At 33.7% G+C, this 16,537-nt stretch overlaps 3 protein-coding genes across 3 annotated transcripts in view; 2 read left to right on the top strand and 1 right to left on the bottom strand.

Moving 5' to 3' along the window:
* LOC117159060 (uncharacterized) overlaps window positions 1-5,921 on the top strand; it is a 33,107-nt gene extending 27,186 nt beyond the window's left edge. Inside the window, 4 exon segments of the mRNA XM_033338572.2 lie at window positions 275-561; window positions 1,429-1,692; window positions 2,429-2,845; window positions 2,848-5,921. Coding sequence (XP_033194463.2) covers window positions 275-561; window positions 1,429-1,692; window positions 2,429-2,845; window positions 2,848-2,922 — 1,043 coding nt within the window. The 3' untranslated portion in view covers window positions 2,923-5,921.
* The window catches only part of LOC117159026 (A-type potassium channel modulatory protein KCNIP1), a 434,143-nt gene that overhangs the window by 383,667 nt on the left and 33,939 nt on the right, over window positions 1-16,537 (bottom strand). The gene's annotated exons all lie outside the window — the stretch shown is intronic.
* Window positions 9,607-13,722, top strand: LOC117159061 (uncharacterized). The gene is made up of 2 exons (XM_033338574.2): window positions 9,607-10,358; window positions 12,266-13,722. Exons 1-2 carry the CDS (start codon window positions 10,011-10,013, stop codon window positions 12,587-12,589), a joined length of 672 nt encoding a protein of 223 aa, XP_033194465.1. The 5' UTR covers window positions 9,607-10,010; the 3' UTR covers window positions 12,590-13,722.

The following is a 16,537-nucleotide window of genomic DNA, read 5'->3' as shown; positions in this document are numbered from 1 at the left end:
ACTGATAGCTGCTATAGAAAATGTTTGGGGCTGGCAAAATAGTAAACAGTAACGATAGTGACTGCATACAGTAAAAATAAAAAAAAAGAAAACACAGGTACAGGAGTACATACATAACTTTCAAAGCATCACGGTTAAAATGTATAATATAGAAAGATAGAACAATAGGAATTATCGAGATATCGTTACAGAATTTGATATACAACAATGTCAACGAAATCACTATGCAATATGATATAATTTCCTGACATTAGCAATTTTGCTTCTGTTACAGATCCGGTGTCACAGACGATTACCTTGACGACCCTTGCATTCTTCCTGAGTTCGGGCCTGAATACGGTTTCAGGTGCACCCATTTACGACCCCCGCACCGCCGTATCCAACACGAATAATATGGACCGGTGGTTACAACCTTGCGGTAATCCAGTGGCGATGCAATTCAAAAAAATGCCACAGAGGCACAGCGTTCATAGAACGTTGAAGAGGGTGCGGACGCAGCTTCGAGTTGCCCATGATCATTACAAAACGCGTCGGAAGGATGTGCATAAGGTGTACTCGAAGGTAAAGCATGACGTTCGACCTGACCGCGATTCGTAATTAATCGCTGAACCGCGTCGCGTCGGGGTAAAGGAGAGTGGGCGGCTCTTTCAGAGAGACTCGCACGTGCGCACGAGTTGTGCTAGTGCTAAAGTCCTACTTTCTGTTCTGCTTGTAATTTACATTTGTTACGATGTGCCACGCACGAGCGTAATTGCATTTTTCAAGGAACAATATCGCCCGAAGCGAGCCTCCTGTCGCGATTAATAGCGTTATAGACTATTTGTCAAATCGTTCCATTTGGGAATTAACACACAAATAGCGTTAAACTTATATCAACCGGAGAAAGTACTTGAACTTGATGGAAAATCTTTATGTTCATACCTTGAGCATGTGGTATTTAAAATACTTTGAAAACTTAGAGTCTGAGTCAGTAGAGACTATTTCCATGATTAGAGATATACCAATTTCTCTAAATAAAGATGACTTCCGTTTAGAGAAGAAGAGAGAGCATGAAATAACAAGCACAGAGTTTCTTTTCTACATCTTGATAGTACTTGTAAAATATATTTAATTATTATATTCATTTTTATACGTTGTATTGGTTATCTACGGACGAAAAAAATATGACGTACTTATAAAAAGTTCGAAACTAAATAGAATTGTTTTCGCAACAGAAAGATCGTACACTAAACTGGCAAAATTATTCGTACGGTACGATATAAAAGTTCAGCAAACTGCTTGGGAAGAATTCTGCACTCTCTTAGTTCCACGAAGAATGACGCGGTGTGCACTTGTGTAGTTTCAAAGAAATCGAGCGCACAAATTGTAGCGTCGAATATGTACATGAAAAATATTTAGACAAAACAATATCTCAACTTTCATTCGCAGGTGTACAAAGAGCTGAAGGAGCAGTACAACATGCCATGGCTGCCGGAGAAGGAATACGAGTGGTATAGCAAGACGGTTTTGTGTCTCGAAAAGGGAAAGAAAGCTGAGCGTGCGCTTCCACACCTTTACGATTCGCTACAAAGGTTCGCCATCACGTTCGATCATCTCAGAGCTTTCCACCTGAAATCTAATATTAACGATGGATCCAAAATGATGGACACCAGAAACGAGATCATTAATCAAATGTACAATGAGATCCTCAGGGTACGGAAACTTTATATCATACTACGATGTAAATACTATAAAATACGATGAACGATTCATTTGTTTTTGTAGATAATATTTAAATTCTTAAAATTAAAAATTTAAATTCTGCAAATGTAATGTTTAAAAATAGGATGTTTCGAAGATTGATGTTTAAGATAAAGCATTATTCATCTTGCTTCTTGCTATAAAATTCTTACTACAGACCGAATGGATCGTTCGATAAGTTCGAAACGTGTTCGGTTATTATTTTATTTTTGATGGAAGTAAACAAGATATAATCACAAAATGGAAATTTCCGGAAAAGAAACATCCGGTATCGATTAATTACAAAGACTTCGTTTTTTCAACAAGATAACGTCGGACCGGTATCGGCAAAAAAAAAAAAGAAAACAGATAAAGTATGTTGTATCTTAATAGAAATGTTCGATTCTGGATATTTTGTCTTTACGTTTCTGAAACTGATTCGATTACTAGAAATTAAATATTCTAAGCACTTGAAGAAACTTATTAGCCAAAATAACGGAATGTTTCTCAGAAAAGATGTCATGAAGCCATCGAACGAAATTAAATCTTTTCAATAACACAATGCACTCTTCTTAATTTTTGCTATGAACTTTCCAAACGATTCGATATTATTATGACTAAATTTGCTGTATACTGCGATCCTTCGTTTCATTATCTTTAATATATATCACCATCAATAAACACGTCAATCTTGCATTTTTTATTCCAGGTATCATGCGAAGTGGAGACTGCGATCTTAAACTTAGGGTTGCAAGTTCCCGAAGCGCATACGGCGAAGATTGTGACGGAAAGTTCGTATTGGGCGGAGGAAGGCGACTCAACATCGATGTTAATACAAGATTGGGGCGTGATCAGATTATATCAGACGTTTCTAGACGCCTGGACGGCGGCCTTCCGTAACGCGACCGAACGTGGTCCAGGCACTTGCGATCCTAATAGGCCGAATCCAGGAGCTAAGAACATAAAAAAAGGATCTAGGCCAAAGGGTAAAGGGATATCGAAAATTAAGAAGCAAAAAAGGCCAGTTAGGAAGCATCCAAAGGGCGCTGGCCAAAATAGTTCCTTGCCTCAGGGACCAAAAAAGGGTATTCCGAGGAACAAACTGATGAGAAACAAACAAAAGAAGCTCGCGGGAATGTGATGAAATTCATCTCACAAGGTTTCTCTTCGTTTTTACGAGATCTACTCTATCGATTATTTTAAAAGGACGTTTAACAGGTAACTTCTTTCACCTTGTGGCAAAGAACTCTCTCTATTATTGTGACTGGAACACATATTCATCGCGTTACATTTTTTCTTTGTTTTTTTTTTTTTATATTTTCACACAAGTATTAATTTAAATGGCATTTAAGATAATTGTGTATAGAAAACGCGTAAATATTCCTTAGTTCCTTTAGTTCTCTTTTTTATTATTTTTTTTATTTGGCGCTAACCTTGCCAGGTCCGATCAAATGACCGGTTTCAAAATTTAATTAAAAATTGTACGTTCATTGTTATTTCTTTTGTTCATCTAACTTTATGCAAATTCCTATATTATCCGATTAATCAAATTCTCAATTTTTGTTAATACAAGAATTTACATAAGATTAGACGAATAAAAGAAATAACGATGAGTGCACAATTTTTAATTAAATTTTGAAACCGGTTATTTGATCGGACCTGGTAAGATCAATGTTTTAAGCACTTAGTATTTATGATCGCGTAAAAATTGATTTGCCTGTCAATCTTCCACGAAGATGTATGGGGTGTATCGTAATTGGTGGTACGATTGACAACGAGACGATTCTACGTAAAGATATAAGTAGATATAAGGTACGTACATACGGGAACAATTTTCCATACGAGATTTTGATTTTCAGAATATTGATCTCTGATATTTGTCTGTGTTTACATTTATTTTATCGGGTAGGATAAAAAACAATGGATAATTTTATTACTTCGGGAATTGTTGAACATAATCTTCAGTTCCTTGAGTATACAGTTTTACTTTCCGTGCTAAATTTTTATTAAATAAAATACGAAGTAAATGCTACTTTACGAAAGAATAAAAAGAACTCGTACGAAACAATTGTATTCTACGTTCTCGGCTTATCTTCTCATCTAAAATTACTTTGATACTTGCGAATAGTACCCTCAGTTACGGGACGCCCAGTATTTTCACCTTCTTCGAATTTTCATTCATATATTCTATATCTTATTTATTTTATCGTTACGATCATTCAATAGATGCTTACTATTTTACGATCTTGCCAGTTTGTTCCGATGGTGTAGCGTTAAGAGTTTCGCGATAGAATTAGACGAGAATAACAATCATATTACAAAAAGAAAAAAAAAAGAAAATCGCCATTTTGTTTTCGATAACTGGTGCATTTGACAGTACTATGAAATTGTTATTGAAAATCAAGCTGTATACTAGAGACCAGTATTACGAAGTGTACTTCAGAACAGTATTATGATAAATAACATACTTAAATAACTAGTATAGCGAATAACATTGATAAAAGAAAAAGTTCGATTTCTAAGAGATGGTCGAATTAAAAAAGGATCGTCGCTGCGAATGAACGCGCCTGAAATTTCTAACTATATTGCGTGTACGGAAAGACAAAATAGTAGAAAATTAGCATTATCAAAATGTAATAGATGCGTGGAAAATGCGACGAGAGTTGATTAAAAATTAGAAAAATCCAAATTATCGTTTCAATAGTTAGCTTGTTCGCTATGAAAAATATTTGCAGAACTTGTTGTAACTCTTCGCATTGCACGCAATGCGCGCATATTCTAACATGATAATTTGATACTTGACCAATCGTGGCTGATTACGAATATAGTAGAACTTCGTTTATTTGAATTTTACTTTTTATTCGATTTTACCAAGCTGTATCTAAACCTTGTTATTTATTCGAACGAAATTTTAATTAGTACGCTGTATTAACACGTTCATCGTCGATCTGATTGTCATTACGTATAATGATACGGAATTAACAAATAATTTTTACACAATATTCGTTTATATATCGTATTACTTTACGCATGAAAATTGCAAGAGAGAAAAACGTAATAAGTAATTTTCCATGTTTTGCGAACGAACAATACGAAAGTCAACGTGTGACCCGACAATTTTATATTACTTACCGATTTCTCTATTTTTAATTTGGTTCTAATGTTAAAGATGCGCCTGTATATCATTGCCATTGAATTGTTTGTCCTTCAATGAGTCCAGATAAACGAAGTTCTACAGCACGTGTTTAACATCGAGACGAGACTCGATAGTATCGAGATTTCGAAACGCGTGTGTGAAATGAACAGGTCGTGACAGTAATCGATTTAATATCGAACAGAACAGTTCGTGTAAAACTTATTTATTGTAGCTTTAACGTAAGCAGACGAAAGCTTAATGTCGTTTAGCTGTGATATCTTGAGCGTACGCGGACGTACAGAGTTCCTACGTTTTATACATAGGCGCATTATACTATATTTTTAAGTAACGTGCGTTTACGCGTACAATACGTATTTAGATGTAATACCATTACTTCTTTTTATTTTTATTTTATTTTTTTCTCTCCAGTCCGTAGAATCTCGTCTTGTCGCGAACATGACAAACTTTATCTTACCCGATACTTTGCTTCTTACTTGCTTTCGAATGGAAGAATTTAGCGATACTTATAGAGCGGAATACTTTTAACGATGCAATTTTCGTTCCCTTAATTTCCATTCTATTTTGGGCCAGACGAAATAATTCATTGTGTCCTTAAAAATGACACGAATAACAAGGGACCAATATTATAATTTGGATTTATAAGAATTATTCGTATAGAGACGTTGAAGATGCGCGCGCGAATGGCGCGAGAACAATGGGTTTATCTGCGTTAAAACGAAAATATATTTACATTATAGACAATCAATGTTTTGTATCGAACCGGTACTTAGGTATTATATATGTATTTTAACGTTAGATATTTTTGTACTTAATATTAAAATTTCTCATACGACGTGATACTTGAACATTTTATACACGCACATTTAAACATTAAGGATTTCACTTACATTTTATCAAGTATACGTAGTAGGTGTATTTATTCTGACGTACACGTAGGCGTACATAACGTTACAATTTATTTATTATATCACGTTACCATCGCATATATTATTTATTGTCATTTCTATACTTATGTAATCGTCTCGAATAAATCCGATGTTTTTGTATTGAACAGTCATTCGACTTTTATTCTCCCGACTCCGTCCAATGGTATCCTTAAACAACATTTCAGCTTAATTGCAAATTTCCTATTTATATGCAACACCAGACTTTAATAAATTGTATCAGGGTTTTATGAACCGTTCGCGCATTCGCCTTTAATCAGCTGACGATCGTTATCGATACTGTCCAGGCAGCTTGGTATTGGTGTGTTGCGAGATAATAACGAATTGGTGAAGCTGTGCAGGTTACCCACACAGAAGTATGTAATTAAACGGAAATAAAATAAAAATTTCATGGAAAAACAATAAAGCAATAAATTTCTTAATGAGAACAAATTTCCTTGGTCAGCACGACACTTAAAAAGATAAAATTTAACTTTGTATAATAAATTCCTGTGGAAAAATTAATTAATCCTTTATTCATAGATTTCAAATGTACTTTCGTTCCTATTATTCGATTCATGAAACGGTTGAGTAATGTATCGATTAAATATAAGCTGTTAAATAATTTTCTCGATATTTTGTGATTCCCTGTGATTTACCATGTAACTGTTGTTACGAAGAATGTTTAATTAATATACAAAAAATTTATATAACATAGCTACACACATTACAATTTTTTCCTATTTTCAATTTCCTATAATAAATATTTAATTAATTAATTTTATTTGGAGCAAGTTATAATTTCGTATTTATAATTATCATAATTATCGTAATTAATATTATATTATTAGCAATAATACAAATGATTCACGAGAATTAATTAAATTAGTGTAATACATTATTTTTAATATTTCCTTTGTCTTTTATACGTATTTAATTTTTGGCGATATAAAATATTATAGTAGATTCTTATATTTGGTACCTGTCAGGTTTTCTACTGAAATCTTTTGCTATCATTTTTCTTTAAGCCCTTCAGAGTCCTTTATCGACTAGAAAAGTACCCTGAATAACAGGTTCAGTATCAGGAGTGCACGAAGGATGGAAAAGTTTTTACCGATATTCATTACTATTTCCATACACACGTAAACGTTCCCATGTAATGGTTTATTTTTAGAACAATTTTTCCAATGTAACAATTGTCAGTATCAAAGTATCGATACTTTCTATATGAAATTAAATAAACATATTCAGCCTAATGATATATCAAACGCTTATGTGATCACTTTTTTTTAAATAAATCAATTATGTTTTAATAAAAATTGAACATATTGCATGGGATAAGACGTACAAGCACGAGAAAATGTCAAAGAAAAAAAATAATAACAGAATTCACAATTCCTATCTATAATAATGATAAAATTATTATAAAAAAGGAAAATCATCGCACAGGTTAAAAGAATTTCCAAATTAACTTACAGTCTTATTAATCATTGATGACATACAAAACGAACAATCTACATTCCGAGATTACATTTGATTCAATAAGTGCTTGATAAGCTGAAAGTACAAAGTCATTTGTGTCGCTAGCTGTACAGTAATTATCGTATTAATTTGAATCGTAAAAAAACGAGTTTGGAAATATGTAATCTCTCCTAATTTATATAACTTGTTCGAAATTTCTGATAATGGACGACGACTTGAAATGTTCGTACGCAAATGTTCCTACTGTACGCAGTATTGTTTGTTTGCCCTGGATACTGATGTACGCAATCATACCCGGAATACCGTATGGCGTTAGTCTAATCTGATGTGAGAAGATCCAATTTTAGTCAGACAAATCCGACCGACCTGCTAATAATAGTATCGCCATATATGGCATATGTTTGATGAATTACGTAGGATTAGCGTCGACGTATAGTATGCGTACGTTAAGTTGAGACTTCATTCACTAGTTTTTATGCATATCATCTCAGACTAGCCTTTCGGGTTCCGTTGCGAAATTATTGACCGCTTTGACGTCAATTTTCTGCACCGTCTGCTTTCGTACATACGTATTATTCTGCCGCGAATCTTGGTAATATATGGTGCAAGCTCCGCTTGAAAAAATCACTGCAGCCGATGCTTCGAATTTATATTTAATTTTCATTCACACGAGAGATCTTGTTTCTTTACGTCTTTGTTCCATTGAAATTAGGAAGCTTCTTCGTAAAATTTAGCAGATCGTTCGTATCGTATGTATTTTAAGAAAAACATGAATCGACTATTCGACAGTTGTATTAAGATTTTATTTAGGACGTATCAACGAGAGAATCATTTTTACAGACACGGATAATAATAATGTGAAGAACAGAAAATATTTTGCCAATGATTTGCCAATAGCACTGATAACGAGACTAATAACGAAGTTGCTGACAGCGCAAGAAAATTAGTTATAATAATAAAATTAAATTTTACATATAAATTGCGCTCCAGATTGTATCTAGAGAAACGATAAACACTATCCCAAGGGAATTCATATAACGATATAAATAGCATAGCAGATTTATCAATGATTTACGAATAGGATTAATAATAAAACGAACGTCATGATATTGGTGTGATACTGATATGAAGAGTTCGATTATTAAATGTACCAACACAAGAGAATAATTATAATGAATAGTAATATAATGAAAATTTTATTAATCAGTCAAAAATAGGATTACACCGACTTTAATACGAAAATTCTATTCAAGAAATGTATCGATACAAGAATGTTAATATATAAATTATTCATATACGTATATGTACGTAATATCAGTTTTATCAATAAAAATAGGTTAATTCGCGGTAAGATTTATGATCTAACATTAGCACCCGGTTTTTTTTACTAGCCTTGCTATTTGAATCACAATACAAACACCGGCATTTACGCCTGCGTAACGTGCACTGAGATTTCCGGAAGACCGCTGACGGAACCGCATCTACCTTCTTCCTTCCGATGCACTCGCGAACACTTCTACACGATCGATGACAGGTGTCGTTGATTTTTCGGAGAAAATTGAAATGTCTACAGGCGTAGGAATTCTCAAATCCGCAATATGAACACGTCATGTAGATAAGTTTGACGAAAGATTAGCCGAGATTAGGAAGCCCTCGATTTATGTGACACATTAGCTTTTAAAACAAACTGTAGAATAATAAAAGAGATTCTATTCTCACGGTTATTAACTCTCATAATCGGACGATAGATTTCGATACTTGTAGTTTAATTTAACTTAGTTTCCTTTTACAACAACTTATCGTAACTCCTGAGCACGTAGGTGTCGTTAGCGGCCAGATTATTTACACTGACATTAGGCTCTACATGTACGTACGAGCTTTTTCACAGTTCAAAGTAATTAAAACTGGACTTTCTGAAATTTTTGAAATTTGAAAATACCAAAGCATCCGATTGATGCGTATGGTGTACAATCTCACCCATTGTCCCCGCTTCTTGTTTCGCTGAGTTAACGTAGCGGCTCGTATATTCGATTAAAATAAATAATTTTTCCATACTTTTGATTTTACGAAAGAAAAAAAACAACAACGATAAAAGAATAATTTTATTCATGAAGCGAGGTAGCTCGTCATAGAGGAGGAACGTAAAAATCGTAATTTGTAGGTCGGAATGCGATGACGAGGAAGCGATTACGTCGATTTTAACATTTGGTGATATGACACATCTAATCAGCTGCTACGTCGCGTCGCGCCGTATCTTATTACGGAATTATAAATATCAGAGAGTTTATTGCAATTCACGCCATTTACCTCTATTACTATCGAACGTTACCGTAACGATTAGTTCGTGACTACAGATAGTTTCGCGACGAGAGTTACGTGAATCAGCCAGGGCGTAGGTCGTATTTTCGAAAAAAAATCGCTTCGAAGAAGAGTTTCAGCAGAGCGGCGAAAAACTTGGACAAAACATAAGCCGCCACCCCGTCATCGAACGTGCGTGCGTATATACGTCCGATTGTTTACACAATGTCGTATATAAGATGGAAGCACGAGAGTTTGACAATCTCAGTTCACGATCTCACGCCAATCGCTAACATCGCTTTAGCCAAATCGTACGCTTCGATTGATAAAAGCTACAGCGAACGAACGCGCTACGATAGTTCTACACACCACGCAATCAAAATCTTCGAAACATATTTAACTTATTTAATTTATTATTTATAATCGCGAAAATGTTCGTCTCACGTGGTTACCTGTTGATCTCGATACTCGCTGCTGTGTCTGCAGCGCCAAGAAGACACACCAGATCGAATTTACCGATGTGGCATTTACCGTGTGGCGAAGAACTAGAAATCGACGATTATTTGGACACGAACATCGAACAAGAAACCAGCAACAGTATACAAAATCTCAGGCTACAACACGAATTGACTATCAATGATTATTTAAGCCGAGACTACGAGTACCTGTACGAGAATGTTCGAATCGGTGTTGAAGAGTATCAGTACATCCCGAACTGGGTTCCGGGCGAGAAGGACACGCATATGATCAAGAATCTGGCTAACACTAATTCGCAAACGGTGAGTTTAATTTCTGACATTCTTTGTCTTTTGTTCTTCGTGTTTTCCTTTTGCTTGTCAAATTGACTATATAACGATCGAGGTTCGATATTATAGTAGTTCAGACGCGATTTGTCTTTCCATCAAATCGAAGATCTTTGACAGTTTTACCTTTCAGATAAATATTCTTGTTTGAGAATCGTTGAATTAGAATCGGTATAATGTTCGAAAAGTTTCGTCGAAATAACAGAATGGCACAGTCTATTTGTTTATATGAAAACGAGAATATTTGACTGAGAATCGTTTGCTCCTTCGTCTTCTCCAGTACGTTATCAATTATTCCTTATTCCTGTATTTTTTTCAAATAGGATCAATAATTTTCAAAACTAGAAGAGAACCATATAACCAGCAAGTATAACGCTCGAAGAGTTTCTTCAAAATAGTTCGATCACGGTTTGTCGTCTTATCAAAGCAAAGATCTCCGACTGAGATTTTTATCTTCCACGTAAACTGCTTTCGTTTATAAATTTCTTAAGTGAGATCAGCCACCCTTCGCTCAAAAGCAACACAATATATAGAGTGTACGAAAATCAAACGACAAGTTATTTAAAAAGTTTCTTCGATATTTCTCCGGTAACACGAAAAAGAGATTACTCGTCTCCGAAGAACGACGATTTCGCGCCAGTAGAAGAATCATCGTGTCCAACATTCCGAAAGGTGTACCTAATTATCGTTCGTATCGCTGGTTAATTAAGATTCTCTTTTACGCGGTTAATTTAGCTCCCCCTTGCATAAATATTCATCGAGCGTGGAAAGCTTCGGGGCGCGCGGATAAACGGGGCGAAAGAAGGTGCGGCGCGGCGGACTCGCGAGAGGACAGGTGAGAGCTGCTGGTCGCACGTATTTTCACCGGCCAGGCCAATTGACCAAGCATCCCGATGTTGCAATTAATTAACGTAACGTTAAATAACAAATTTTAATGAGACGGTAATTATTATAAAGTAGCAGGGAAACAGAAGCGTGCGCGGCTGTTCGAGGTTTGCGCGCGCAATGCAACTTGGCGTATTCGGTGTACACGATTGCTCATGTTAGCCGGGTCGCGCGACTGCGTAATCGCGCTTGTCCTCCAGAACGATGCGTGCACGTTGATAACGCATCCGTGATAACGTTCAGGGTACTCCCTGATGTATACCGCCGCTCTTTTTTTTCTTTCTTCACACCGGCACGTTTCAACGACAGACGATATCGATTCTTTTTACACGTCGCGTGCTTCGCTTTTTTCTATCTTCCGTTGGAAAAGATTTCTTAGACTAATTGAAGTGTGAAACAGGTGACACAATCGTGATCGATCTATTGATACGTAATCCATTGATGGATTGTTTGAGTGACTGAATTTTTAAAATGCTATCTTTTTGTTACTGACTCGGCGATAAAGCCATCATCGCAGAGTTGTAAAAGAGTTCGAAATTACGTTATAATATTGTAATTTTATGTACATTGCAATTTTATGAATTCGATAACAGATTTGTTAATGGTACCATTTAAATATAATATCGTTGGAAATGTTGTAATATCGTATAACATAGTATAGGGGAAATTAAATTGTAGACGCATGTATATGTTGTTTGAACAAAATAGATTAATATAGCAGGTGTGAGTTACATAAAAGAATACATTGCGTTAAAATTTAGTTAATTCGTATTAGAACCTGAAGCGATAAAAAAATAGATATTTTTTATAGCGACCTATATTTGCTTAATTTCAAGTAATTCTACAAGATTTGAGAATTACAAACAAAAATTCTATTAAAGCATACTATCTTTCAAGAATCAATTTCAACGTAGCTGTAACCTATAGGTTCTCTTATATTCCTTTTCTTTATGAGTCATCGACAGAGATATGACAAACGATTTTAATTCCTCTTACAGATCGTCAATCATTTTCCAAAGTTGCACACGGATCTTCAAAAATTTGCTGTAGCGTTCGAGGAATTGTTAGAGGACGAGATGAGTTTGAAAAAATACAAAGCTCTAAAGACGACGCAGTCTTACCTGATGATGATGCTGTGCGAAGTAGAAAGCAATATCGTGGCCATGCCGTCTCTTCGGATTCCATCGCGTGTAGAAAGGAGCATCATGAACAAGGTAGAACGAAACCCTGAGGACGATACTAGAAGACTTATTCGTGACTGGGGCGTGCTTCTCAAGTACAGAGATTATCTTCACGCTTGGAGGCACGTTTTCAATTATTAAGTAGCGCCGGAAGAAACGTCTGACAATAACGTTCGAATTCGATAGTAAAAATGTCGAACGTTTTATTTGCGACAATCGATAACAGGTTCGACGAAAATGATATGACGAACGCAATTGAAGGATTTGCGGTAATGAGGAGGCGGTTCTAATATTTTAATAATTATCAATTTAAAAAGTATTTATTGCGATGGAAAAAGGAAGGTCTCGTGTTGGAAACGTTTGAAAAATGGGTTTAATTTTGGCTGATTTTCGATTGCTGTTTCATGGTTTACTCAGATTACCGTGAAGTGGAGTTGCCTCCTTTTGTAACAGCAATTGAAGATCACATGTGAACAATGTGATAAGTCATGGTCTGTTGTCATAATTTTCATATTAATTCTTAGCTAAAGGAAAGTATCTCAGTAAGAACAAGTCGAAGGAGGAAACAAATTGCTAGTTTCGAAACCATAATTCTTTTAAAAGTAAATTCTTATATTTTGTAAAAAATCAGAAGCTTGACTAATGTTATAACAATCGATATTTTTGAAGTATTTATGGGGAAATTTTAATCCCAAAACGAAATAGAAGTAGAGCTCTGTTCGAATGGAATTAATTGATGGCGTGTTTTAAATTTGAAAATTGCTCTCTAGTGAAGGGCCAAAAATATGACTTATCACGATTTTTCCTTAAGATATTTGATCAAGAGCGAAATTGATCGAGAATTTACGACATAGAATTCCGATCGTCGAGGGAAGCAAAGTCGTGTCACAATATGCATGACTAATAAACGACAACAGCTAAAGTCAGCTGTGATAAAATCGTTCGAGATAACCTGACAATTGCGAAACGCAGTTGAAATGGCATCATGTTACTTAATTTATTTATTCATGAACACTATTTATTACGATCATCGAGCATTAGAATTAGTATTTATTATCTATTCATTATTTATTTAGAACAATAGTTATTTATTAAAATGAACCTCTTTGAAGTGCCTTTTCGAAGAATTCTTGGGTGCAATTTGTGATAATCAGTTATCTAGGAAAACTATCTTCCTAATAATTGATCGTATTAGTGAATAGGAATCAATGAAAGACAATAATTGTAATAGGTTATATATTGTTCAGTATTATCGATTAGGTATTTATACCGTAGATCTATTTATAAGTGACGTATTTATTATTTATATTAACTATTTATAAAAACGACATATTTATATTTATATCAAGTATTTATGAAAACAACATATTTATGTATGTACTATATTTAATATTTAATAATTTATTATCACGTTTTACATCATATTTCGTAATAAAAGATGAAATTTATTTAAAAACAATTATGTTTATTTTGTTACCCACTCAAAATTAACAATGGTACTAAACTGAAACTACAAAAGATACTTTAGCTATTGAGTACAAATATTCAACGAGATGTTGAATGTCTTACTAATAGATGGCACTTTAGTGAGTATATCGATTGAGTATGATTCAAAGGTAGATAAATATATTCCCTGCAAGAATAACCATTGATTAAAGACAGAACAGACGTGACGTTAATGAGACTTCGTATCTCAGATGCTGAAATACCGACCAGCGGGAAAGTTAGTGTTTCTTACGCCCTCTGCGATTTGTTACGGCGAACATAGGAATTATCATAGAGACCTGTCTGTGATTCATACTCTGTCTGTAGTGCTGGTATTATAAATATTTCTTATGTAGGGATAAAAGGAAGCAAACTTATCGACTAATGATCATACTTTTAATAATGATCAAAATCTCAAATAGCTTAAAACTTACAGAGCAATGAATAATTTGCTTGTACCAAGAGAAAATTTATTAAAATAGACATATTTGTACTATTAATTGTTCAAATTAGTAACATGATCGATTGTTATAAAGATATGTATTTGTTAATTTATTAGATTTTATATTTAAATGTAACACATGACGTTTCTAAATATATCTTAAATCATACATGAAATTATTAATTTAATTTAAATTCTGTACTAATCTTTAAAAAATATATAATAAAAATAATAGCACAGAACTGCTTGCAGTATTGTAGTGAAAATTTTAATTTCAAAATCTAATATACAATTTTAGAATACTTACGTAAAAATAGAATATTATTTTCTCTTAAATGCTACACATATTTAACATAACTTTAAATCATATAGATATGTTATACAATCAACGTAATCTACTTATAATTTGTTTCAGTTTCAAACTAATTATTATCGCAACTCACTTACTAGTATCATTAGTTATTATTTTTTTTTTTATTAGAACTTCGGTATGATCCATTTATATTTTGTATAGCAAATCAGTTTACTTAAGTGTCTTAGGCAACACTATTCTAGATATCCAAGTTTAATGGAAAGTATCGATCTTGCTTCATTGGAATATTACATACAGTTTGTGGATGGAAACACGGAAGTATTCCCTTAATGAAGTTAAATTCTCCAACACTTTTTACCTATACCACTTTCATTTCTGGAGACTTATTTAGTAACTATGCACTTATTTCTATAATTTTAATGTCAGTTGATAGTACTGTATAATGAATGTTTGTTTCTTATAAGAAATAATCAGGAAATGTAACCGTTTCTATATTAAACATGCCACATTAATTTCTCTAAAACTGGTGAACTTTTAATTAAAGGAAATGAAAAATTGAACCACATATATCATAATTACGTTTAAATGGAATGCATGGAGATGTATATCAGAGAGTAGGTGTTCAATGCAGTGATCTTTGTGGAAAGAATATTAGGCTGTAAACTTGCATTACCCACTTACAGTTCAAGCATTCTCGCGTCAGAAATATTATTACTTTCCTTAACTATAAATATTCTTCACGCTTTAATAAAAAGTATCTTTAATCAAATAGTTTGGGAATTATGTATTTGAACAAGCTTAACGTTTACATTGAATATTTACCACGAAAATAAAATGTCAGTTCTGGAAGTCAGAGTAATAATTTCATTATCGAAAGACTACCTCTAAGGAAAAGAAAACATTTTGTTACAATAAAACGATTATGTTATTACAACACAGATTTGTTCAATTACATTTACATAGTAATCTATCGCGTGCAAACCGAATTTAACTACTTTTAACGATCAATATCTCATAATTAAACATCCAGTAAATTTATGACCTCCCTAACATCATTAAAAGTTAATTCAATTATTATTCAGTAAATATTAATACATATTCTTCCGTAGCAAACGAGTTTTACTAAATAAAATAATGTTATAAATGATATCGTTTTCGTTTAACGTCAATGTTTTCTTTATTATAATTTCTGTATGTAACGTTCTATTGAAATCTATCTTGCAAACATTAATTACGTTTAATAAATCACTGACACGACCATTAATTGTTAACTTGAATCAATTATCTTCACGTTTAATCTACATAGGAGTGAAGCCTATTTTTACTATCATCCAATCATTCTATACACGATCACTCTTTTGCATGCTTGCATAAAAGAAATATACTTAAACTTCATAGATATCATTAATTCAAAATCTTCAGTTTGTTAAACGATGAGTATCTATTACTAGTAGGTACCACTTCGTAATATCCCTATTATTGTATGCATAATAGTCATTATCTATACGTCGTACATACATAGCAGCATAGTTCGACGGGTTTCCCTTCTGTAAAATACGAAAACGCAGTGTCGTAATACCGACTCGATAGATGCAAGCGTAGCGTTAATGCTACGTCGCGAGAAACGCGCGCACGGACATTAGACTAGAATAAAATACAATTATTCTGACTCATCGCTAAACTCGAACTACGAGAAAGTAAAGCCATCAAATAGAAAACGTCGCATAGATACTTTTTTTATTATAAATGATTCGACGATATCCCTGCTCTTAGATACAGCAACCTCTATATTCGTTTGTTCAACGATATCTGTTTATTTCTAATTTGATTGATAACGTAACAATACACA

Source organism: Bombus vancouverensis, chromosome 7 (genome assembly GCF_051014615.1).
Source record: "Bombus vancouverensis nearcticus chromosome 7, iyBomVanc1_principal, whole genome shotgun sequence".
Classification (NCBI taxonomy): domain Eukaryota; kingdom Metazoa; phylum Arthropoda; class Insecta; order Hymenoptera; family Apidae; genus Bombus; species Bombus vancouverensis.
The sequence above is the reverse complement of the archived record's forward strand: the minus strand, read 5'-3'. Positions and strand labels throughout refer to the sequence as shown.

What these genes read in the sequence shown, in the direction of transcription:
- LOC117159061 (XM_033338574.2), top strand. Translation starts at nt 10,011, where the DNA reads ATGTTCGTCTCACGTGGTTACCTGTTGATCTCGATACTCGCTGCTGTG. An exon ending in CTAACACTAATTCGCAAACG is followed by an intron (nt 10,359 to 12,265) that starts GTGAGTTTAATT and finishes TTCCTCTTACAG; the next exon opens with ATCGTCAATCATTTTCCAAA.